The sequence below is a fragment of the Lontra canadensis genome, unplaced genomic scaffold, assembly GCF_010015895.1.
Source record: "Lontra canadensis isolate GAN:19392208 unplaced genomic scaffold, GSC_riverotter_1.0 scaffold257, whole genome shotgun sequence".
Lineage (NCBI taxonomy): Eukaryota > Metazoa > Chordata > Mammalia > Carnivora > Mustelidae > Lontra > Lontra canadensis.
The window spans coordinates 193,068-216,048 of NW_022631251.1; the positions used below are offsets into that span (position 1 = coordinate 193,068).

Sequence of the window (22,981 nt, forward strand, 5' to 3'; positions counted from 1 at the left end):
GACACTCACAGCCTACCCCTCTGCTTCCCCGGACCCAACGTGGGCTGCCGCGCATCCAGGCTGCCACTGAGCCTTGTGTCCGCCCGCAGCCATGACAGCAGACCCACATGGTTGGGTCCTTCCACTATTGAGAGCACAGCCTAGCTGGGGCCAGGGATCGATCCCACCCCCCAACACACACATGCAACTGACCACTACTAAATGGTGGTGATGTCCCCAGGAAAAAGCCGATTGGGGAACCACGTGGGCCGGTCCGGAGCAGGGAGGGATATTTGAAGTGGCCCCCGGGGGGTGGGGGTGGGGAACGGAAGAGGAATGGGGTTGGCATATGAAGAGTGTGTTTCTGACTTCATCGAGAGATGGACTCGCACAGTTCTGCTCAGTGTTAGCAGAATACCGAGCTCCTGCTCCTTAACATCCCAGCGATGCTTAGGGAATTAAGTGTGTATTAGAAGAAAGGTGACCCAAATGAAAGGTGACCCAAACCGTTGGTGAGCCATTTCTTAGGCTAGAGAAACAGCAGCGCGTGATATCGAGCTGAGGTGATTTGAGGAAAGGTCCCCAGGTGAGGAGCCCACCCATGTGGCTTAGGGAGCGCTGGAGGGAGCAGTGCAAGGAGACACACCTGTCGGCCAAGGGGGTGGAGCCTGGTGTTTGGAATGTCCTCAGGTGCTTGCGTGTGAAGGAAGGCATGAAGGGAGTGCCAGGTGGGGTAACTGACGTCCCAGTGGGTGTGCATGGTGTCACTGAGGTGTGTGTGGGGGGGGTGGGGGCGGCTAATATACACTCTTTCTGCTTTTTCCCTTCCTCCGATGTGAGAAAGACCGGGGGACGCGTAGTGATAAGGTTGAGTTCTTCGAAATTGCCCTTGACCCTCGTGTGCACACCAAGAAGCCTCTCCTTTGGCTTCCCCAGGCTCCTCTTCCCATCTCCCTTGGTCCCCCAGCTTCTCTGCCTGCCAACACTCCCTGCCCCAGCCCCCCTCCTTCACTATCTCCCAGTTGACCCAAGGGGACACAGATGCGGTCCCTTCTGCAGATGACATGTAGGAGCTATTTGTTCTCTTTATTACACAGCCTTCCTTTTATTTCAAAATAATGCCCTCAGCCAATGTTGCCCGAGAGATTTCTTCGGTCAGCCCTGGCTTGGTTGGCTCTTGCTGCAGGGTCCCCTGCCCCCCCCCCGCGGGAAGGGGCCCGGAAGGGACCTAAGCGTTGTGAAGTTGTGGTGATGCCTCATCTTCCGATTCTCCTCGTGCCCCAATTATAAAAAGGTGCAAGGAGAAAGTTGAGCGTCGTAGATGTCTCCGCTTTCTGCTTAGCTGTCCTAGCCCTGGGACCTTCTGTCTTGGTGGCCTTTGTGCTTCCAACGTGTGAGGGCCCCGGTGTTCTGGAGAAGGGTCTGTGGGTGGCAGATTACCGTGGATGGGCACGAAGGTCCTGTGTTCTCACGGTGACCTTTGGGCCTTCATTCCTTGTCCTGCTGTCGTCCATCCTCCCCAGGCGAATACAGTGCTGGCAACAAACATGATCCTTTTGAAGCTCCGGAGGACAAAGATCTTCCTGTGGAGAAATACTTCGTGGACAGGCAGCCTGTGAACGAGTCCCCCACTGACCAGGCGGCTGTGGACATGCCGCACAGCCCCACCCTCCGGCTAGACAGAAAGCGCAAAGTCTCAGGTGACAGCAGTCACACCGAGACGGCTGTGGAAGAGGTGCCCGAGGACCCTCTGCTGAAAGCCAAGCGGAGACGGGTCTCCAAAGGTGAGCTCAGTTGGCTTCAGCTGTCTGGGGCTGGCGGGGGGGGGGGGGGGGGGGTGCCAGACCCGAACTGCGCTGCCCGCCCTCGCCACGGGGCGCCCAGGGGGAGTCCCTCATGCAGAGCAGTGGCGGTCCCCCGTTCCCGCCCTGGAGCCCTGGGGAAGCCGCTCATGCCTCCCCTGTGCCCAAAGCCAGATGCAGGAGCTTGAGCCCAAAGATGGCCAAAGATACCGAATAAGTCCCCTCCCGAGAGACTTGGTGACCGGCTCTGGCAGAGGCAGGGACCGTTGAATCCCCTTCCCACCCCCACCCCTATTAGCGATGCGTAAGACAATTTGTTCCCCCCCCCAGGGGGCTTTTTGATTAATTTGTAGTTATTTCTCCATTAGATGACTGGCCTGAGAGGGAAATGACAAACAGTTCCTCTAACCACTTAGAAGACCCACATTATAGTGAGCTGACCAACCTGAAGGTGTGCATTGAATTAACAGGGCTCCATCCTAAAAAGCAACGCCACTTGCTGCACCTTAGAGAGCGCTGGGAGCAGCAGGTGTCGGCAGCTGAGAGCAAACCTGGCCGCCAGGGCAGGAAGGAAGTGACCCAGGCGGTTCAGCCTGAGGTCACCGCCCAGGGCAATAACAGCCCCGAAGAGAAACCTGGCAGGAAAAGGGCTGAGGCCAAAGGCAACAGAAGCTGGTCGGAGGAGTCCCTCAAATCCAGTGACAATGAACAAGGTACGCAGAGGCCGCCCCGTTCCTGCAGGGTGGGTCACCGGCCTACCCGTGGGCAGGGGCCCCAGGAGGAGCCGAGTGCCAGAGAAATGGACAGACCAGGTCGTGGCAGGCAGGGAGTGCTTTCCTTCGAGATCCTTCCAACCTCCCGCCCGGCCCCGGGGAGGGAGTGTATAGTGAGGGGAGCTCAGGAGGGAGCCCGTCGTCTGGGCAACCCCATGGGGCTGGCCAGTGCCCTTGGTCCAGCCTCAGCCTGTGTCTGCTTATTTAGGTCCTGGGCACCCAGCTCCCCCCACCGCACCCCCACCCGGCCCCGTGGTTGGGGGGTGGGAGATCTGGAAGAGCTGGCTCCTTCCCTTCTCCTGTCCAGGTCCTTTGAGGAAACTTGGGGCCACTTGGCGTTTTGTGGGTTAACCTGTTTGCCGTTTGAATGTGGGATAATTAAAATATTAATGCTTTGGGAACATAATTGGTATATCTTTAAAAACTAAAGCTGCTCCAGTGATCAGTGCTAACAATGGGCTTTTCTTTCCGCACCGGCTACAACTGTGTAACGCCCGCTTCTTCTCCCCCTCCCTCCTTCCCGCCCGCCACCCCCTCCGGATTTAGGCTTGCCTGTGTTCTCCGGCTCTCCGCCCATGAAGAGCCTTTCATCCACCAATGCGAGCGGCAAAAAGCAGACTCAGCCAAGCTGCACGCCAGCCTCGAGGCCGCCTGCCAAACAGCAGAAAATTAAAGAAAGCCAGAAGACAGATGTGCTGTGCACAGACGAAGAAGAGGATTGCCAGGCTGCCTCCCTGCTGCAGAAATTCACCGACAACAGCGAGAAACCATCCGGGAAGAGACTGTGCAAAACCAAGCATCTGATCCCGCAGGAGCCCAGGCAGGGCTTACCCCTAGCGGGAGACTACTATGTGGAGAACACAGACGGCAAGGTACCTCTTGCCTCCCCGCTATCCCCGCTCCCCTCTGGGCCCGGGACAGCACACCCCACCTGCCTGCCGCCCCTCTGCTTCTGGGGACAGAGCTGCTCTTTCCCCACGTTCCTCCCCCAAATATCACACCCCACCCCCCAGGACCCCTCTGTGCAACCCTCTCTTCTTCCCAAAACAAAAGCAAGAGGGAAAGTTCTTCCCTTGTTCGGGTCTGTCACTTGGGAAGGCGAGTGAGCGAAGCCTGGCTTAACTGTGCGCACATCCGGTTTTGTGACAGGTGACCGTCCGGAGGTTCCGGAAGCGGCCTGAGCCCAGTTCCGACTACGATCTGTCACCAGCCAAGCAGGACCAGAAGCCCTTCGACCGATTGCAACAGTTGCTGCCATCTTCCCAGTCCACGCAGCTGCCACGCTCCAGCTCCCCTCCAGAGACCACCCAGTCGCGCCCGATGCCTCCAGAAGCTCGGAGACTCATCGTCAATAAGAATGCGGGCGAGACCCTCTTGCAGCGGGCCGCCAGGCTCGGCTACGAGGTGAGAGGCCTTCTTGGGGGTTGCCTGGATCCCAGGAGCCCTGGCTGTGGCTCCTCAAGGCTGTGGGGGGGGGGGCAGTGGCCGGGTCCGGGCGCAGCCCCCTCCTCACCCAGGGCTGGGCTGGTATTCCAGCGGGGTGTTTGCGTTCTCCCCGCTCGCGCACCGGGCTCCCGCCGCTTTTCGGGCTTGTTCAGTCGCCACGTGAAGAGAAAGGCCTCTCTGATGTTCACGTCATGTTAAGGCAGGTAGGCTGCTTCGGCACCCTCCAGTCTCGCTCACTTATCTCTGATACAAAATCTGACATAACCCAGGGCTCTGAGACTGGGGGAATTTTAATGAGCCCTTTTAGATTCTGATTAGTAAGGGGGATAGAAGTTATTAGCTCTATTTTGGGTTGCCTCTGCTGTTCTGGGCAAAGCGGTGCCCCTGTCGGGAGGGGGCAGGAGATGTCCGTGTAGGGCTTGGGGTTGGGGGGCAAACCTGAAGAGTCTTTTTTTTTCCCAAGAGGGCGTGTGGGGGAGGGGGGGGCTGAGGGGGGGGGGGGGGGGGGGGGGGGGGGGACTCGGCCTATGCCTAAGACTCACCGCCCCCTCCCCCAGCCTGCTCCTCTCCAGACCGCCTCACGCTGCTGGACTTGCCCTCTGAGAGATATATTACCCCCTCTGCCCCGCACGGCTCCCCCACCACGCTTGTCAGATGAAATTGTGATGTAAGAGCCCACAGGGCAAAGGCATTTTTTATGCTGGCATCAGCCCTCTGGGAGTTGAATGGTGGAAAAAAGAGGGCTCAGCAGGCTGAGCGTGGAGGTGTGGCCCAGGGCTGCGATGAGGGCCCTTGGGATGAGGGCTCACGGGATGGGCCCGGAGTCCTGGCCCCCATACCTTGGCCAGTTCTGTGGCTCCGTCTGCTGTGTGGGGGAGCCCTTCCTGGTATGACCGCCTTGACCCCCAAGCCAGACACACACACCCCCATCTCCCTCCCTGGGGGCACGACTTGGTAGGAAGTCCAGAGCACCCGTGATTTCTTAGCTTGAGGGTAGTTTTGGTGGACCGTTAAAGGTGCTATTGTTGATGCCTTTTCTGATGGTATTCCTCTTCTGGAGATCTCTGGATTGCCTGGAGAGAACTCTCTGGAATGATTTTTACTTAGGGGAGGTGAAGTCCCTGTGGCAGCTGGTTGGCTTCCCGTGAGCTGAGAGCTGCAGCACCTAGGATGACCGGCAGATATTCGACCCGACGCTGAGCTAGTTAGACCCCGCGTGCCCGGCATTATTAGCTCCTTGGGTGATGACTGGTCGTGGTTGAGAAAAGGGGTTTGTGTTCCCAGCAAACACTGGATGAGAGGAGGGAGAGCAGGAGGGTAGGGCTCCCTGCTTCACTTCTGATCTTGGCATTTCCAGCAGTCTCCATTTGGGCCCAGAGACCTAGGGAGACCCTTGTTGGTTCTCTAAGGAAGTCTCCATTTTGGTTTTCTTGTGGAACCAGTGGGTCTGAGGCCTGGACCAAGGAGCATTTACTCAATCCATGCATTTTTAAGCTACGTACTAGGCCTCTGATGGCACCTGAACCCTTGGAAATGTTTATGTCCTGACAACTGTGGGTGGGGGGTTCCCTTCACGCCTCAAGTTCAGCATGTAAGTTGCATAGATTACCAGTTTTGACGTTGAGCATGTATGTAGTGACTTTTAACTCCCAACTTTCTGAAATTTCGTTGGGGAGAATTTAAAACGTCTTAGGGATGGCCACTTAGATTTGGCAGTCTAAATCTTTGAAAGTTGAAGGACCGTTTGTTTAACGCCGGAAAGGCCTGTGTCACGGAAGCACTGACTTGGAAGAGTCTTACTGAAGTTCGTTTGTACCACCATGCATTTTTGCTAGCTAGAGATGCTGCGTGTCCTGAAAAGGGTGTCCAAGCTTTGTTTTGGGCTTCTCTGCTCCTTGAGGTTCAGAAACACCCTCTACATGAAATAGAGCACTTGAGTGGCTGGAGACACTCGAAGCTTTTCCCTTCCGATAGAAAGGCTTCTGTTTCTTAGGCTAAAATGCCCATGTGCAACCACGTGCTTGTGCGTTTAGTGGTGATGGTTAAATTTTCTATGAATTGAATAAATCATGTTTTTAAAAAAGTTAATGAGGCATTTAATTAATTAACAATGTCGGGTTTATGGCCTTTATGGTTACATTTTGCGGTTAATGGCATTCAGCTTATAGCCGCTTAACAGAGAATTGTCCAACGAAAACAGTTTAATTTTGTTTGGAAATGGGTGGGCTGCCCTTCAAACACTCCCATTTCTAGTGCAGAATGTAAGCCAGGAACTGTGTTGGGTGGACAGCCTTGCCTGTCCTCTCTGTGGATGACAGCAGTGGCCAGGCGATAGGCCGCTGCCCTCCCAGCGAGGAGGCCATAGTTCGTTAGGCCACTTGACCCCCTAACTAGACTGGGGCTTGCAGACTGCTCATCGCAGCTGGATTGCATCCCTCTCGCAGGGGCCCTCTTGGGCCTTCTGAATCTCCCCGCTGACCGGGTGCCAGAAGACTTGAGCTGTAAGTCTAGCACGTGATGTTCGTTGAACTTGGGGCTCTTAATCTCTTCAGACCTCAGTTTCCCCAAGCATGGAAGGAGAACAGTGCCACCTTTCCTTCCGGCTCTCGCAGAGGTTACTGTGGGGTAACAGGTGACATCCTCATTTGGGGAAACTGACAAGTGCTGTAAATAGCACAGCGCAGTGAGGGCAAAGCCCTGTGGCCATCCCGCGCCTGCTGCTTCTCTGCTGCCCTCGGGAGAGGAGAGTCAACTTAACTACCCATCAGGTTGGCTGTCCTTTGATTTCGAGATACCCTCGAAATCAGCCTGGTAGCGATGGGGGGGTTTCCAGGTGAAGGCCATAATTGTCAGAGCAAATAAACCCCGGTTGATAGGACACCAGGCAGGCCACCGGGACCCGGGTAAATTGATCTGCGCACAGCAGTCGGTGGCGCTCGGACCTGATCCCGGAGCCACGTGATGAGGCCTCTCCCTGGCTGGGGCACACAACTCATTAGCTTGCAGCCGTCCACTCGAGTCTGGCTAGTGAGGGCCTGCTAAAAGAGCAGCAGCTTCATGCGGTATCCTGGATACGAGGGCTCGGGCAGGTGGCCTGGGAGCCTGGAGGATTGTGGGCTTTCTGGCAGGTTGGGCTCCCGAACAGAGAAACGCATCTGTGGGCATGCCTTCTTTCTTCCACCTCCTGTTTCGGAGGGGAGCTGCTGTGGTGTGACCTGAAGCCACAGAACACTGATAGCCAGCTCTGCCAGCATGCCACATGAGGTTCACAGGGTGAGCATGTGGAACATTCTAGTTAGCTCCCAAGTAAGTGGTCGCTTTGGATGGGGCCTGGGAAGAGCCCGAAAGGTTTGTAGATCCCAGCTTACATCTGCGGGTGGCTGGAATGACCCCTCTTTGGAGTTTAACAGAGGAGTTACTTCAAAGTTGTCGCAGGGAGGCCTGCTCGGGCCCCATCCAGCTCCACCTTGGCAAGTAGACGGTGTGTAGGCCCGCCCCGCGCAGCCCCAGCTCTGGGAGCCTGACAGCTCTCTGCTGGGCATGACTTGTAGGAGAGCAGGGCTGTGTGTTTTCTAGTGGCAGACGCTGTTCTGTGTGTTTGAAATCTTTCTTAATCAAGGTAATAAAACATTGAATAAATTACTGCTCTGCTTACCAGGAGTGGTTCATATTAATATTTTAACACACCAAAGAAGTCAGATTAATAACAGTGATTCTAACGCAACCCGTTGACACAGAATACCTTCTGAGACGGCGGGGGGAAGGGCGGACTTGTTTTGTTTAGTTCTCGAGATGCGTAGGTTGCAGCGTGCAGCTTTTTGGATCCCTGTCTTTATTAACTTAAGTAGCTATGCAAATATCCCATATCGATTCTGCTCCCAGTGGGGCGGCGCAAGGTGAAGGAGAGGCTGGGGTTATCTGAAGTGTGTCCTATCCTTTCTCGATGTTCAGCGGTGGTGCAGAGAGAGCCTCACTCTTGGACCCTGCTTTTACCCTGTAAGCAGGAGAACGGGACGACTTGGATAACCTAACCCACCGCCCCTCCTTCTCAGTGTGAAGGAATGTTCTCTGGCTAGTTTAATCTCTATGCATCGGTCATCCGTACTTTTTACCTTTTTTCTCTCCACTACCACCTATTGAATGCACCCACAGACTCGGTCACACGTGCTCTTGCCACCTTCACCAGCACGGCCCCTGCCGGCCCTAACTGCTCTTGGGCTCAGGGACCCAGGGACACGTGCATGCACCTCTGAGAATGGGCACTGTCAGGCTCTGGAGAGGTCGCCCTTGTAGGCACAGAGGTCTGATGGCGTCCCAATCTCCCCCTCCCCCTCACCACAGGAGGTGGTCTTGTACTGCCTGGAGAACAAAATCTGTGATGTGAACCATCGAGACAACGCAGGTTACTGTGCCCTGCACGAGGCTTGTGCACGGGGATGGCTCAACATTGTACGACACCTTCTGGAATACGGCGCGGACGTCAATTGCAGCGCCCAGGACGGAACCAGGTTAGTGGCATTGGTTCTTGGGGCATGGGGAAAACTCCAGAAGGGAAGGTGGAGAGCGATAACCTAAGCACATCGATGGTAGAGTCTTCCAGAACGGAATCAAGCAGACCTTTGTGGCAAATGTAGATGGAACTCTAAAAATTACTAAGGGCTACCCTGGACTGAAAGTCCTGAAGACGTCAGAGCTTGTGTGATAACTGAGGGTGTCGCTTTTTAACCCCTGCCCCCTTTGTCAGCATCTGTAAAATCACCGTGTATGAAATACATGTGAATGGATAGTCTCAGGAACACATACAGATGGAGGGCCAGTGGCCACTGGCTCCGTAGGACCTGCTGTGTCCACTGGCATCCCCACGCCTGTCCCCTACCCTGGCCTGACCTCAGGTCAGAGGCCCAGGTCAAAGTCAACCCTAGCATCTTTCCCAGTTGCATGTGGGATGCAGCTTGGAGACAGGGCCTAGGGCTTTCCTGACGGGGTAAAATTAGCAAAACTGCAAGGTAGGTGTCTCGTGGTTTCCAAACAGGATTCCCCCAAGATGGGACTGCAGGCAGCATTTTGACCCCAGTGGACAGGGGCCAGAAGACTCTGTACCCTCCTGAGATCTCACTGCCCCTGCCCCGCCTGGGACTCTGCTTCTGGGCCAGAGGAGGGCTCATTCATCTCTGAGCTGCTGGCACGCCGCTTTCTGGAGAGGCTCCACTTTGTACCTAGTTTTCGTTTTTAAAAAGGGATAGGATTTACCCTTTATTACTTTTATTATTATTATTATTATTATGGTAGAAAACTTGCTTGGCTTTTTGGCTTCCATGATGGTGTGAGTCCCTCACCCCACCCCCCCCCCCCCCCAAATTCTTTCTTCCCAGTCTGTGTCACTACTTCAAGTTCATTGAAAATAGTTTCATTTTAGCTTGAGTTCCCCCTTGGGCCCTGAATTAAAATAGATTTGCATTTGGGAATTAGGCTTGAAATTGGCCCTTCCACCTGCCTCGGAAAGGGTTATGTGTAGAAATAGCAGGGTAAGTCCTTGCTTGACCTTGGGCCACTCCCAGGGCCTCCATTTCCCTGTCTCAAATGGCAGCAGCACAGCTCCTTGGTGAAGAGGGTGCCTGGGAGGCTTGACACGCACACGTCCAGTGGTGAGCACAGATTTAATCCTACTACGCGTCTCTCCTAGACCACTCCATGATGCCGTTGAGAATGATCACTTGGAAATTGTCCGCTTGCTCCTCTCCTATGGTGCTGACCCCACTTTGGCTACGTACTCAGGTAGAACCATCATGAAAATGACCCACAGCGAACTTATGGAAAAGTTTTTAACAGGTACGACAAAGTTCAGGAGATGGTCTTAGTAGTCCAGCTGTTTTCTACGGTTTTTTCACACACTTCTGTCGGGGGACTGCCCCTTCCTCACGGGGCCTACTGTCCTTCAGTTTAAGGGACACTTGCTGAGGAAAGTTAGTCTGTCTGAGAATGGATACGTAATTCAGAGGACAGATACGTACTGTCTTTGCCTACGAGGGCTGAGAAAATTCTTCGCTTACCCATCTAGCCTTTTTGGTGGGCCGGGGCAGGGAGGGTGGTCCATCTGTCTGGAAAGCAGGTGGACGGGTATGTAGGTCTGGGTGCACGTGGCTGAGAACAGGGAATTGGAAGCATTGCCCAAGAGGGAGCACTGTGGGGTAGACAGGAAGCGCCGTGCCAGCCCTCACAGGGAAATGCCCCCTACCTTGGCCAGCGTTTCATTCCCCTACAGCGGGTTTTATCTTGTTTTTCTCCTTCCAGATTATTTAAATGACCTACAGGGTCGGAATGACGAAGACTGCAATGGCTCTTGGGAATTCTATGGCAGCTCTGTGTGTGGTGAGCAGTTGTCCTTTTCCGTTCAGTGGCAAGTGAATGAGTTACAGAACTTTCTGGTGTGGGCGAGGGCTGGCGGGCAGCGGGTGCTGTAAGCAGGACTGAGTTGGGCAAGTTTTTCAGAGTCCTCTTGACAACAGCCGACCTCTCATGGCTGCTTGCTGACATCTTTCTTTCTTGTCTGCCCTCCCTTAGAACCAGATGACGAGAGTGGCTATGATGTTTTAGCGAACCCCCCGGGACCGGAGGACCAAGATGATGACGATGAGGCCTACAGCGATGTGTTTGAATTTGAGTTTTCGGAAAGCCCCCTCTTACCGTGTTACAACATCCAAGTGTCCGTTGCTCAGGGGTGAGCATGGCTGTCACGTGCTTGAGAACTAACTGGGCTACTCGGGGGGGGGAGGGGAGGGGCAGGGGTTAGAAACCCCTTTCAGCAGGTGAGGGTGGGGGGGTAAATGAATGCCGTGAACCCCACATAATGCAGTAGATCTTTCTAGAAAAGGTGGGGGGATATAGCATGGTCTAACTGCCCTTATCAGGGCTCCTCCCCCCAAGGACATTGAATTCAGTGACTGAAATTTCACAGAAGAGTTGGGGCAACTCGGATCCTTAAGTCACTAAACTTGGAAAGGGGTCCTCTTCAGGAGCCCCCCCCATAACATGCCACTGTAGGGACCTTCCAAGACACTTGTGGTCTGTTGGCCTCTGCTGATATAACCCCCTCTCATGTAAGACCGAAAAGAACATTCTGTGGTACCTGGGATCTTGAGTGTCCTTGGACATGGTTAGACCCAGCCTTGCCCTGATGGTTGGGCTTTGGGGCCGCAGATGACCAGTCCCTTGGGGGTGTGTACTCGACAGGAGACTCTCTGGCTGCGTGTTGACACAGGTGCTTAATAAGTAACCTCCTCCTCAGATTCCAAAGTCGTAAACACACATGCTGCTACAGTGACATGTTACTCGTGATAGAAGTCCTAAAGCCTGGCAGGGTAGCTGGGAGGAATGTCACACCTTCCTTCTCAGAAGCGACACTCCCAGGAGTCCCGAGGGGTGGGGGTGGAGGCGCAGGCGCCGGGAAGGGAAGGCCAGCCAGCCTGCTCGCCTTCTGTGTTGTGTTGATAATGCTTCCCTTCGGGAGGGGGATGGTCGGGGCAGAGGACAGGAGAGACCCGAGGGGTCTCTGTGGGCGGTGCTCGGGCTGGGATACAGAAGGCTTCCCACAGTGACCAGAGTGAGGTGTGCTCGCCCTGGAGAGGGGTCACCCGAGAGCTGTGGCCAGAGTTTCGTGAGTAGGTGTGTTTGCCTGTCAGCCTCTGACCGCCCCAGGACTCCCCGAGATGAGGCTCCTTTCAAGGTGCTGTCCCTGCTCCTGTCTAAGTCTGGCCGGTCCTCTTTCGATGGTCGCTTCACAAATCCAGACACATCCCACCTCCTCACCAGCTCTTCTGGGGATGGTGAGACCCTGGGACGGGGTTCCAGCAGGGTCCCCACAGGAGCGGCCAGCCCATCTGCGTGGGGGTTCCTAGCTCCAGGCGCCTTCAGCTTGGCCCAGAAGCTCGAGCCACTCTCTTATCTCATCTGCAGGCCTCGAAACTGGTTGCTGCTCTCGGACGTACTCAAGAAGCTGAAAATGTCCTCCCGCATCTTCCGCTGCAATTTCCCCAACGTGGAAGTTGTGACCATCGCCGAGGCTGAATTTTACCGGCAGGTGTCAGCCAGTCTCCTGTTCTCCTGCTCCAAAGACCTGGAGGCCTTTAACCCCGAGAGCAAGGAGCTCTTAGACCTGGTGGAGTTCACCAGCGAGCTGCAGACTCTGCTGGGCTCGTCCATGGAGTGGCTGCACCCGAGCGATGGGGCGTCAGATGACTACTGGTGAGCTGGCTGGGCCCGCCGTGTACAGTGTGTCATAGTGTTAATCTCTGTGCATATGTGTCATAATACGACTATTTCTGTAAAGAAAGGACACTATTACATAGGAAAATATCTCTTCTTTATATAAGAGAAACGACTCCACAGTCAGAAGGACTTAGCAACATGTTCTGTTTCTGTCTCTGTTTTAGTTTTCTCTTGTTTTCTTGTTTGTTTTTTTCTCCTTTTTAAACCTCTCCATCGGTTTGTATGAAGTTGTTACAATGTCTCTTTACTTTTCAAATGCACACCTGCTTCTGGGATATGTTCACTTCTACTTGGAACATTAGTTTTCTTTTCATTTCTTTTTTAAGGAAATCAAAAATATGAGGAAAAGGAGCTGCACGCTTGGACTCAGTGTCCCACAAAGCTCCCGTGACCGCGACCACCATGGTTTCACGTGTGGCCACAACCCCGTGGTTGGTTTGGGGGCGTGAATTGGGTGAAGGCACTTGGCAATTGTTGTAACTTTTATGTTATGTTTACAGAGTACCTGCTCAGGCCAGGGAAATGCTATTGGATGTAATCCAGTAGCGTGTAATATAAATTCAGACCATAGCCACACACAACAACTAATTGTATGAAACTTTTATATCCTAATTTAAAAGCTGTGAAATTAGTTTTCACGCATCAAACCGGATTGTTTATATGTTTAAACATTTTATGCTCTTATTTAAAGAAGACTTTGAGCTATTTTTTTCTGTACCCTGTAAAATATTGAGAACTAACATAATATGTTGAGGTTGCTTGAAAATGTACATAAAACTAAAATTTTCTGAATTGTGTGTTTATGTTTGAAATCTGTGTTTTAACTTTGTAAGTAAATTCTCTGCCTTTGTATTTATATTTTACAAAAATTTTCTTAAAAGGCAATAAACCTGTTGAGGAAAGGAGAAAACGGAAGCACCTCGTGTCCCATGTTTCCCTATAACATTACTGTTGTCACAGATGCTTTTTAAGCAACAATGATGGTCAGGGCCCCACAAAGAACTTCAGAGGAATCTGTAGTGCCTAGAAACCAAAGCAGATGGAAGATTTCAGGGGATTTTACTGAGAACAAAGTTTTGAGGCCTGTTCTAAATACATTTGGATATCTCTCAGATCCTTCTCTTCCCAGCTTTTTCTCTTGATGCCCAGGTACTCCCTTACATTGTCTTTGGCCGTGACGGCGAGCTATAGTAATTCCATTGTGGCCAACCCTTCGTCTTTAAGGAGCGATCCTTCCAGAAACCGGGGGGGGTTGCGTCCCTTCTCCCTCCAGACCTCATGTCTTTTTGTTACCTTTTGCAGTCCAGACCTATAGTTTTGACCACCCTGACACTCAACCGCCCTTCCTTTTCCAGCAGTATCCGTGCTGGGTTCTCGGTTGGCGCTCAGTTTCTGTCCCATGTCCTTTTACATCCTTCCTTCATTGCAGAGGCTGGAAAGCTGAGAGCTGCTAGGCTCCCTTGCAGCTAGGATCTCAGCATCTGTTTGGTTTGGAAGGCAGAGGGAGGGAGAGGCATCCTCCTGCTCTAGTAGCTGCTGACAAGCCTGGAGAGCTCGAGACACACTGGCTGGCTGGCGTGACTAGACCAGACTTCCAACATCGAGTCTTCAAAAGCAGCTGGGGCCGTGGTGGCCGCTTGCCAATGCCCCGATGACAAACCTGGTGGATTGTAGTGGAACCCAGGGGTCCCTCCCAGAGATTTTATAAGCATGTGCTTCCTTGTATCAAATCCGCTGGTGCTCAGAATGCCCTGAGTGCTTTCTGGGCCTACATGGAACGCTGAGAATGCGAAAGTAGAGCAGACGGACAGGGGTGCTGGGGTCTGGGAGGAGGACGCAGGGATGATGTGGTGGAGTGGGGTCTCAAAGCGCACAAAGGGTGGTGTCGGCAGGCCTCAGTAGGCGGGAACAGCGAGGCAGAGCTGGGAAGGGGGACATCTAGCACCATCGGATAGCCTGGCGTGTGGAGTGAGAGAGCCTCTTGCTGGGGAAGGCTTGGAGTACCTATAACATTTGGGATGGGTCCTGAAGACAAAAGGCGGCCAAGTGGTTTTGATCTATTAATGCTTCCAGGAGCTCCTGGATGGTTCGGTCGGTTAAGCATCTGCCTTCAGCTTACGCTGATCCTGGGGTCCTGAGATGGAGCCCTGCTCTTGGTCGTGCGCGTTCTCTCTCTCTCAAATAAATAAAATAAATCATTAACGCTTCCATTTAGAAAGAAATCCACTTTCATTATTAAGAAAACAATCCATGCTTTTGGCTAACTGAATATTTAAAAAAAAAAAGTAGCCCCCCCCCCAAATAAATAAAGTTCTTTTGAGCAGTAAAAAACGGAGGGAGGTGGGGCACCTGGGTGGCTCAGTGGTTTAAAGCCTCTGCCTTCAGCTCAGGTCATGATCTCAGGGTCCTGGGATCAAGCCCCGCATCGGGCTCTCTGCTCAGCAGGGAGCCTGCTTCCCCCTCTCTCTGCCTGCCTCTCTGCCTACTTGTGATCTCTGTCAAATAAATAAATAAAATCTTAAAAAGAAAAGAAAGAAACGAAGGGAGGGAGGAAGGAAAGAAGGAAACCACACATTTCAAAAATACAGGCTCCTGTCCTCCCTCCCAGCCACCTTTTCTGCCCATCTCCCACTCAGTTACCACAAACAACCCGATAATCATTTGCCGAGTTACTGTGTTTTAGGAAGTCACTTCCAACAGCAGGTGAGAGTGGCAAAAAGGTAAAAACAAATAGCAAGACCTGTCACCCAGGCCCTCGGAAATAATTTAAGCACAAGAGGACCAGTGAACCCAAACAAAAGGAAAGAAAAACGCCAAGGCATTCAGCTCTATAATAGTTTGGGTTAAACTAACTACAAAGGTAGTTTTATATTTGGGCTGGAGGCAAAGGAGGGCTCAAGGCCAGCTGAGGTTCCATCCCAGATGAGGGGCATTTTTAGTAATCAGGCCAAGAAAACAGGTGGGAGCCCCAGGTTTAAGGGATGGATGGGGGAAGAAACACTGGAGGCGGTGGTTCCCCCAGCTGGAGGAGCGTTAGAGAGCCTAAAGAACGTGGATTGAACCGCCAGCGTGTGTGGAAATATGGATGAAGGAGGGCCAAAGCGTTGACCGTGGGTACAGAGGAGATAACACAGGTCTAGAAGCTCCCCTATGGGAATCAAGGGGACACGGGTATAGACAGTGAAGACGCAGGGTAAGACTTGGAGACCCCCGTGGCTGCGGTGAGACCACAGGGAGAGTGAGTCATTAACTGCTCACCCAGGACAGAGGGCAGCTGTATGGTTCCTTCTGCTTCTGAAGGCATCCCTGAAGGTGTCCTGTCCTCTGTCTCCCAGGTAGACTGGCTGTGACCGCTGGCACCTGAGCCACCTCCCTCGACCAAGAAATGTGGGAGTCAAATTGTCCATGTGTTGGGTCCCCAAGGCCCTGGAGTGACAGAGCCACCACCCCAGCCCTGCCCTCCCCTGCCTGGCCTTTAGGTGGGAGACAAGGAAGTGATGATGTCGAGCCAGGCCACTGTAAATTTTGAATTGTTCTACTACTCCACCCAAATCTCATCTTCATACACTTCCCACCTGTGTGAACTTTGAGTTTGTTCTCTATTGGCAAATTGTCCTAATAGTTGTTCATAGTAAGGGACCAGAGACATCCAAGTCTCCATCAACAGGGTTTTCTGGGTAGATTGTTCAATGAAAAGACAAGGTGAAGAAAAGTATGCGTGATTTCCTGCTATTCAAGTTGGGAATGGGGAGTTAACCCTAGACACCTATCTGTTTTATTTTATTTTTTTAAAGATTTTATTTATTTATTTGACAGAGATCACAAGTAGGCAGAGAGAGAGAAAGGAGGGAGCAGGCTCCCCACTGAGCAGAGAGCCCGATGCGGGGCTCGATCCCAGGACCCCGAGATCATGACCTGAGCCGAAGGCAGAGGCTTTAACCCACTGAGCGACCCAGGCGCCCCTATCTGTTTTATTTTAAAAATGAAACACCTTTGAAAAAATGCTTACGTCTGGGGAAAATAGAGCTGGCCACAAGTGAAAGAGGATGGAAGCTATGCATCTCTGAATTTCCTTATTGTATAGATTTGACTTTAGAGTTTCTGTAGTTTTCAACTGTAAGCAATGCCTGCAAATCAAAAAGCAAAAGGAAGCAAACCTAACTTGGACCCCAGTTGGTAGCACAACCACACAGGGAAAGAATGATTTCAAGTGTCTTTAGAACACAATCAATTGGTTATGTAATCCTTTGTGGATTTACCTTGAGGACAGAAAAGGGCAAAAAAAAAAAAAACATTTCAAATTTGTTTTCAGTAATCCTATCCTTGGTGGTGGCATCCGCATTGTTATTCTGAGCTGGTCCTGTTTGTGTTGTGAGATAAAGCGGAAAAGTATCTGTTGTTGTTGGGAGCTGAGATTTTCAGCGAGGGAGAAAGGAGATGCAAATGTACGATTGGTGAGGTTGAATACAAATTACAGAGTCCTGAAGCTGAATTAGAAGTAGTATCACTATGAAGTCGTGATGAATTTTATAATAAAAAAATATATCGGGGCGTCCAGCTGGCTTAGTCGGCAGAGCACGTGCCTCTCAATCTCAGGGTTGCAAGTTCAAGCCCCACATTGGGTGCGGGGGTTACTTAAAAATAAAATCTTTAAGAAATATATTTCGTACCAAAAATATATATAGTAGCTCTGTCTACTGAAAAGGCCCAGAAACAATGACCTTTAGAAATGGGCACCACTATGTCCCAGACTGTGGTTTCTAAATACCTTATCCTACTACAAAGAATTGAGCTCCCTTCGAGCAATGGTTGACTGCAGTTTGGGCAGGGAGACAGTTGGAGGGGAGTATGGGTGTACACAATAAGCTGGTGGGGCTTTATCAGGAAGACAGCAGCCAACTTGGAGAAGCCCCCGATAGGATAAATATGGGCTGCTTTGAGCATCAGTGGGGATAGCTGCAACGAATATAAATAAGCATGAATATGTTCCCATTTTGAGTTCATAAGGGTAGGCAAAACCAAACTCCTTGACCCCCACCCCCCAACCCTGTTGGGGAAAACCTCATCAGTTGAAAACTGGCAAACAAAGGGAAAGAAGTGAGCATTTTCCCTGCCTTTCCTAAACGAAAGGAAATGTTTTGTTCTATGACAGTGTCCCAGCCAGGATCTGAAGAAATTACAGAACGTTACCAGTTTACGACCCTTCATGAAACAGTGGATCTGGGCAATGATTGTTTATGAATGCCAAAATTACCAAAAAGAAAGGAAAATACAAAAAGGAACAACCAGGCATTGTGAGCCTCCCAAAGGGAAAACATTTCACCTCATCTGAAGTTGTCTTGCCAAAAATTTGAACCTGAAGACTGATCAAGGCTCTAGAGCAGTGGTCCCCAATAGAAATATAATGTGAGGGGGGCCTGGGTGGCTCAGTCGGTTGGGTGTGTCTGTCTTAGGCTCAGGTCATAATCCCAGGGTCCTGGGATCGAGCCCCATGTGGCGGCTTTCTGCTCAGCAGGGAGCCTGCTTCTCCCTCTCCCTCTGCCTGCAGCTCCCCCAGCTTGTGCTCTCTCTTTCTCTCTCAAATAAATAAAATCTTTAAAAATAATAATAAACCATTAAAAACCCCAACGTATATTTTGCACATGCACACACACACACACACACAGACACATACCACTTTCCAATTTCGACTGGCCACATTTCAAGTGCTCGATAGCCCATGTGGCTAGTGGCTACCATATTGGACAATGCGAGTTTAGATCAAATCACAATTTACAGGAAATACAGGGGCAGAAGAACATGGTAGGATGCCATGGGCATGAATTCAGCACAAGTCAGACTGAGGCTCTACAAGACACACGATTCCATTTCCTCAAAGTGTAAAGAAGAAACATGGAGGGGAACCTGCAGACTAATAGACTTAAGATAAACACTAAGAGTTGTGAAATATGGATCTCAGAGTCTTACTTGAACAGACAAACTAAAAAACAAAATATTTGTGAAAACCAGGGGTGCCTGGCTGGCTCAGTTGATAGAGCACACAACTCTCATCTCAGGGGGTCCTGAGTTCAAGCCCCACGATGGGCATTGAGTTTCCTTAAAAATAAATTGGGGTGCCTGGGTGGCTCAATTGATGAAGCATCTGCCTTTGGCTCAGGTCATAGCCCCACTTCGGGCTCCCTACTTAGCAGGAAGTCTGCTTCTCCCTCTGTCCCTCACCCCACTCTTGTGCTCTCTCTCTTGCTCTCCTTCTCTCTCTCAAATAAAATCGTTAAAATTAAATAGAATTTTAAAAAGATACATTTGTGAAAACCAGGGAAATAGAAATACTGAACATTTTTGGTGGAGTCCTTACCTTTTAGTAACAGATGCTAAAATATTTATGAGTGAAATAACAAGATATCTGGGATTTGCATCAAAATCATCCAGGAGGAGGGGTAAGAAAGAGGTATAGATGAAACAAGCCTGATCATCAGTTGGTAATTGTTGAAGCTGGTGATGGATACATGCGGGGTTATTTCCATTATACTCGTTTTCTCACTTTAGTTATATTTGAAATTTTCTACAATAAAAAAAAAAATTTTTATGGGGCACCTGGCTCGTTCCATTGGTAGAGCATGAAACTCTTGACCTCACGGTTGTGAGTTCGAGCCTCACATTGGGTGTGGAACCTGCTTAAAAAGAAAGATAAAAAAATGTTTTAAATGAACATCAGTACTTATCTTTCAGAGTTGTCAGGATTAAATGAGATAATATATGTAGAGCACCAAGCACGATGCCCAATAGATAGTAGGCACTGGATAAATGTTTAGGTTCCTCCTTTTATTTTATTTAATTTTTAAAAAAGATTTTATTTATTTATTTGACAGACAGAGATCACAAGTATGCAGAGAGGCAGGCGGGGGGGGGGAAGCAGGCTCCCTGCTGAGCAGAGAGCCCGATGCAGGGCTCAATCCCAGGACCCTGAGATCATGACCTGAGCCGAAGGCAGAGGCTTAACCCACTGAGCGACCCAGGCGCCCTTAGTTTCCTCCTTTTAAAAAAGCTGGACACTTGGGGTGCCTGGTTGGCTCAGCCACTGGAGCATGTGACTTGGGATTGTAAACTTGAGCCCCATGTTGGGTGTGGAGATTACTTAAAAATAAAAAAATCTTGGGGCTCCTGGATAGCTCAGTTGGTTAAGTGTTTGCTTTTGGCTCAGGGTCATGATCCCAGGAGTCCCAGGATTGAGCCCTGCATCGGGCTCCCTGCTCAGCAAGGAGTCTGCTTCTCCCTCTGCCTCTGCCTGCTCATGTTGTCTTCTCTCTCTCTCTCAAATAAATAAATAAAAAGTTTTTTAAAAAGTCTTAAAACTGGGGCATCTGAGTGTCTCAGTGGGTTAAGCCTCTGCCTTCAGCTCAGGTCATGGTCTCAGGGTCCTGGGATCTAGCCCCGCATCGGGCTCTCTGCTCAGCAGGGAGCCTGCTTCCCCCCCTCTCTCTGCCTGCCTCTCTGCCTACTTGTGATCTCTGTCAAATAAATAAAATCTTTAAAAGAAAATTACTGCAAAGTTACCTTGAACTCTACTTAGCAGGTTTCCTATAGTGGTATTTGTATTGTCATTCTGAATGTATTTTGTGTACATTGTAGGACAAAACAAAGACATCGGTGATGTTGGAAACCATTGTGTGAGAAGAGAAATACGAACATAGAATGGAGGAAAGAGAAAGTACCTTGTGATGTTGGATTTGAATTGTCAACTCAAGATTTAAATAAAACAAATATGATGTGGATTTTTAAGTTCTGTCTACGAAAAAGTTCAAAAAAACATTGACGCTCCAGTAAAAATGAGCACATCCAGTAGCAAGTTCTTGGTTTCTAAATACCATTCTCCATCAAGAACCAGGAACCGCTTGAAGAAATGGCTGCCCCCGAGTCTGTAGCAAGGAGCCTACAAAGTGAGCCTTGCCTGTGGTGGGACAGACTGACATGTGTGTTGAGTCCAGACACAGCATCATCTCCATAGTGTTCTTGTCAACAATGTGTAACCTGAATCCTATCATGAGGAGATGGATAAATCTAGAATGTGGGACATTCCGCAAGACAACTAGCCTAGCCTTCCTTTATTTTTTATTATTATTTTTTTAAAGATTTTATTTACTTATTTGATAGACAGAGATCACAAGCAGGCAGAGAGGCAGGCAGAGAGAGAGAAGGGGAAGCAGGCTCCCTGCTAAGCAGAGAGCCGGATGCGGGGCTCAATCCCAGGACGCTGGGATCATGACCTGAGCCAAAGGCAGAGGCTTTAACCCACTGAGCCACCCAGGCGCCCACCTTCCTTTATTTTTATTTTTCAATCCATGTCATGAAAAACAAACGCAGAAGGGAATGTTCTGGATTAGAGAAGATGAAGAGACAAGGCAATCAAATGCAACACATGAAATTTGCTAGAATTCTAGGACAGAGAAAAAAGTCGCTATAAAATTGTTTGAGGGGGCACTTGGGTGGCTCACTCAGTTAAGTGTCTGACTCTTGGTTTCAGCTCAGGTCATGACCTTGGGGTCATGAGATCAGGGAGAGAAGACTTGGCAGAGTCTGCTTAGAATTCTCTCTCCCTCTGCCCCTTGCACTCTCCCTCTCTTGCTCTCTTTCTAAAAATAAATAAATAAAATCTTTGAAAAGTATAAATAAAACACTTTGGGGACTACGGGAGAAATTTTAAAAAATCAATCTTAATGAGGTATAATTTACATAAAGTTTCCTGGTGCCCCTTGGCTTTCAGTGATCCCCTCACCCCAGGCAACCACTGATGTGATTTTTCTCACTATAGAGTTAAATGGGAAATTGAAAGAAAGGCTATAAATTAGAGGGTATTATTGAGAAAACATAAATTTTCTTAGTGATGACGGCATTGCAGTTATGTAAGAAAATGTTCTTCTTCTGGGGCGATGTACACTACGGTGTTTAGAGGTGAATTTTAATGACATCCGGAATTTACTTGCAAATGGTTCAGCAAAGAGTACACACACACAGATAACAAAAGCATGGCAAATATTACTAATTGTGAATCGAGGTAAAGGGTATATTAAGCTGTTCTTTCAACTTTTCTATAGATTTGAAATTTTTCAAAATATTAAGTTGAAGAGAAAAAAGGAAAAAAATTGTAATTTTCATCTCAGCCTTTTTTCAACGCCTCTCAAAGTGGCTTCCTGAGGGAAAGATGAGAGAAAGGCAGGTTAAAACATTTATTACCTTGTCACTCTTCTTCTTTTTTCTAAAAGGTATTAGGATACTGCCAAAACCAGAAGGCCCAAGAGGTTTTGTGCTCCTCTCCATCAAGGCCCCTCCTGAAGCCCAGGTTCAGAATTTGGGGGGTTGGGTGTGGGTCTGGATTTGGGGGAGGGGGATGTCTCTCCTTCTCATGGTGAAGTCACCCCCCCCCCCAGAGTGGTAGCTCCTCACCAACGGAGATTTCTTTTTTTTAATATTTTATTTTTTTGAGTGAGAGAGAAAGCAAACATGAGCGGGGGAGGGGCAGAGGGAGAGGGAGAAGCGGACCCCTCCCCCCAGCTGAGCAGGGAGAAAGCTCCAACATTGGACTCCATCCCAGGATCCCGGGGGGTCATGACCGGAGCCAAAGGCAGAGGCTTCACTGACTGAGTCACCCAGGCGCCCCCGATGGCTGTTTTCTTACCAACCTCGCATGGTGGAAAAGGAGTCCTCCACTCCTGTGGCCTCTTTTATCACGACACTAACCCAGTTTGTGAGGGCTCCACTCTCATGACCTAGTCCCCTCCCCGAAGGTTCTACCTCCTAAGACCTTCACATCATGGGTAGGGTTTCGATAGGTGAATTTGGGCAGGGGTCGGGGGACATGCATATTTAGTTCCTAACGCCCCCCTGCCCAGGGCCCCCTGGTTTGCACAGATTTCTGAGGATAGATTTGGGCCTCCAGGGCTCCACCCAGGCCGCCAGAGTCGAGCCCCTGGTCAGGGCTGCAGGCCCTCCACGAGAGCGCTCTGCTCACACCTGTTCTGGGGGCACGGTCCCCAACTGCCCCAAGCTGCCCGCTCTCCCGGATCCCGCCCCACATTCAGGCCCAGGCCACACTTCCTGTGGGCTCTTCCCATCCAGGGACTGAGCCCAGCAGCCGTGCTGCAGCCGACTCATTCTGGCAAGACGTGGGGCTCCTCCAATGGGCACCTGCGCTTACGACCCAAGGGCTGGCTGAACTGGAACTGCACCCCAACCATAGTCACCCCCCCCCCGCCTCTGCAAGTGTCCCACCTGTCCTCCCCTCACCTTTTCCTGCTTCATCCCCCAAGACGCGCTTTCCTGTCCCGTTCCACCTTGCATCTGCTTCTTGGCTGACCTAAAGGAACACACTTTCCCTCTGTCCCACATGCTTTGAGAAAGGAGTGGGGCCAGGGTTAGCAGGGCCCAGATCTGCTTTCGGAGGCTGGTGTTTTTCCTCCTCAGGCTTATATTAGAGGAAGAAAAGGAAAAAGAACAAAAAGGCCGGCTCGAGATGTATGGGCAGGCCAGGGAAGGCCTCTCCAGGGACGGGGTGTTTGAGCAGACGAGTGGATAAATAAATTGGCTTACAGTCAGCCAGCGAGATAGTAGACGCCGGCTACGGCAACCAACACAGATGCATGTCACAGACGTAACTGATCAAAATAGAAGGTAATTTACAGAAGAATGCGCATGGCATGACACATTTATGTAACATTGCAG

General features: G+C 50.7%; 1 protein-coding gene across 13 annotated transcripts in view; it reads left to right on the forward strand.

Moving 5' to 3' along the window:
* LOC116862549 (BCL-6 corepressor) overlaps positions 1–20,031 on the forward strand; it is a 121,175-nt gene extending 101,144 nt beyond the window's left edge. For 5 of the 13 annotated variants that reach the window (XM_032849885.1, XM_032849883.1, XM_032849882.1 and 2 more), the window contains 10 exons: positions 1,503–1,763; positions 2,150–2,494; positions 3,101–3,426; positions 3,704–3,958; positions 8,342–8,508; positions 9,684–9,829; positions 10,292–10,369; positions 10,562–10,718; positions 11,954–12,241; positions 19,895–20,031. In XM_032849885.1, coding sequence (XP_032705776.1) covers positions 1,503–1,763; positions 2,150–2,494; positions 3,101–3,426; positions 3,704–3,958; positions 8,342–8,508; positions 9,684–9,829; positions 10,292–10,369; positions 10,562–10,718; positions 11,954–12,241; positions 19,895–19,916 — 2,045 coding nt within the window. In that variant the 3' untranslated portion in view covers positions 19,917–20,031. Of the gene's footprint in view, positions 1–1,502; positions 1,764–2,149; positions 2,495–3,100; positions 3,427–3,703; positions 3,959–8,341; positions 8,509–9,683; positions 9,830–10,291; positions 10,370–10,561; positions 10,719–11,953; positions 13,254–17,417; positions 17,704–19,894 lie in introns of those variants that run through there. The other 8 variants (XM_032849892.1, XM_032849894.1, XM_032849888.1 and 5 more) reach the window with 5 other exon arrangements.
* Positions 20,032–22,981: the final 2,950 nt, after the last annotated feature.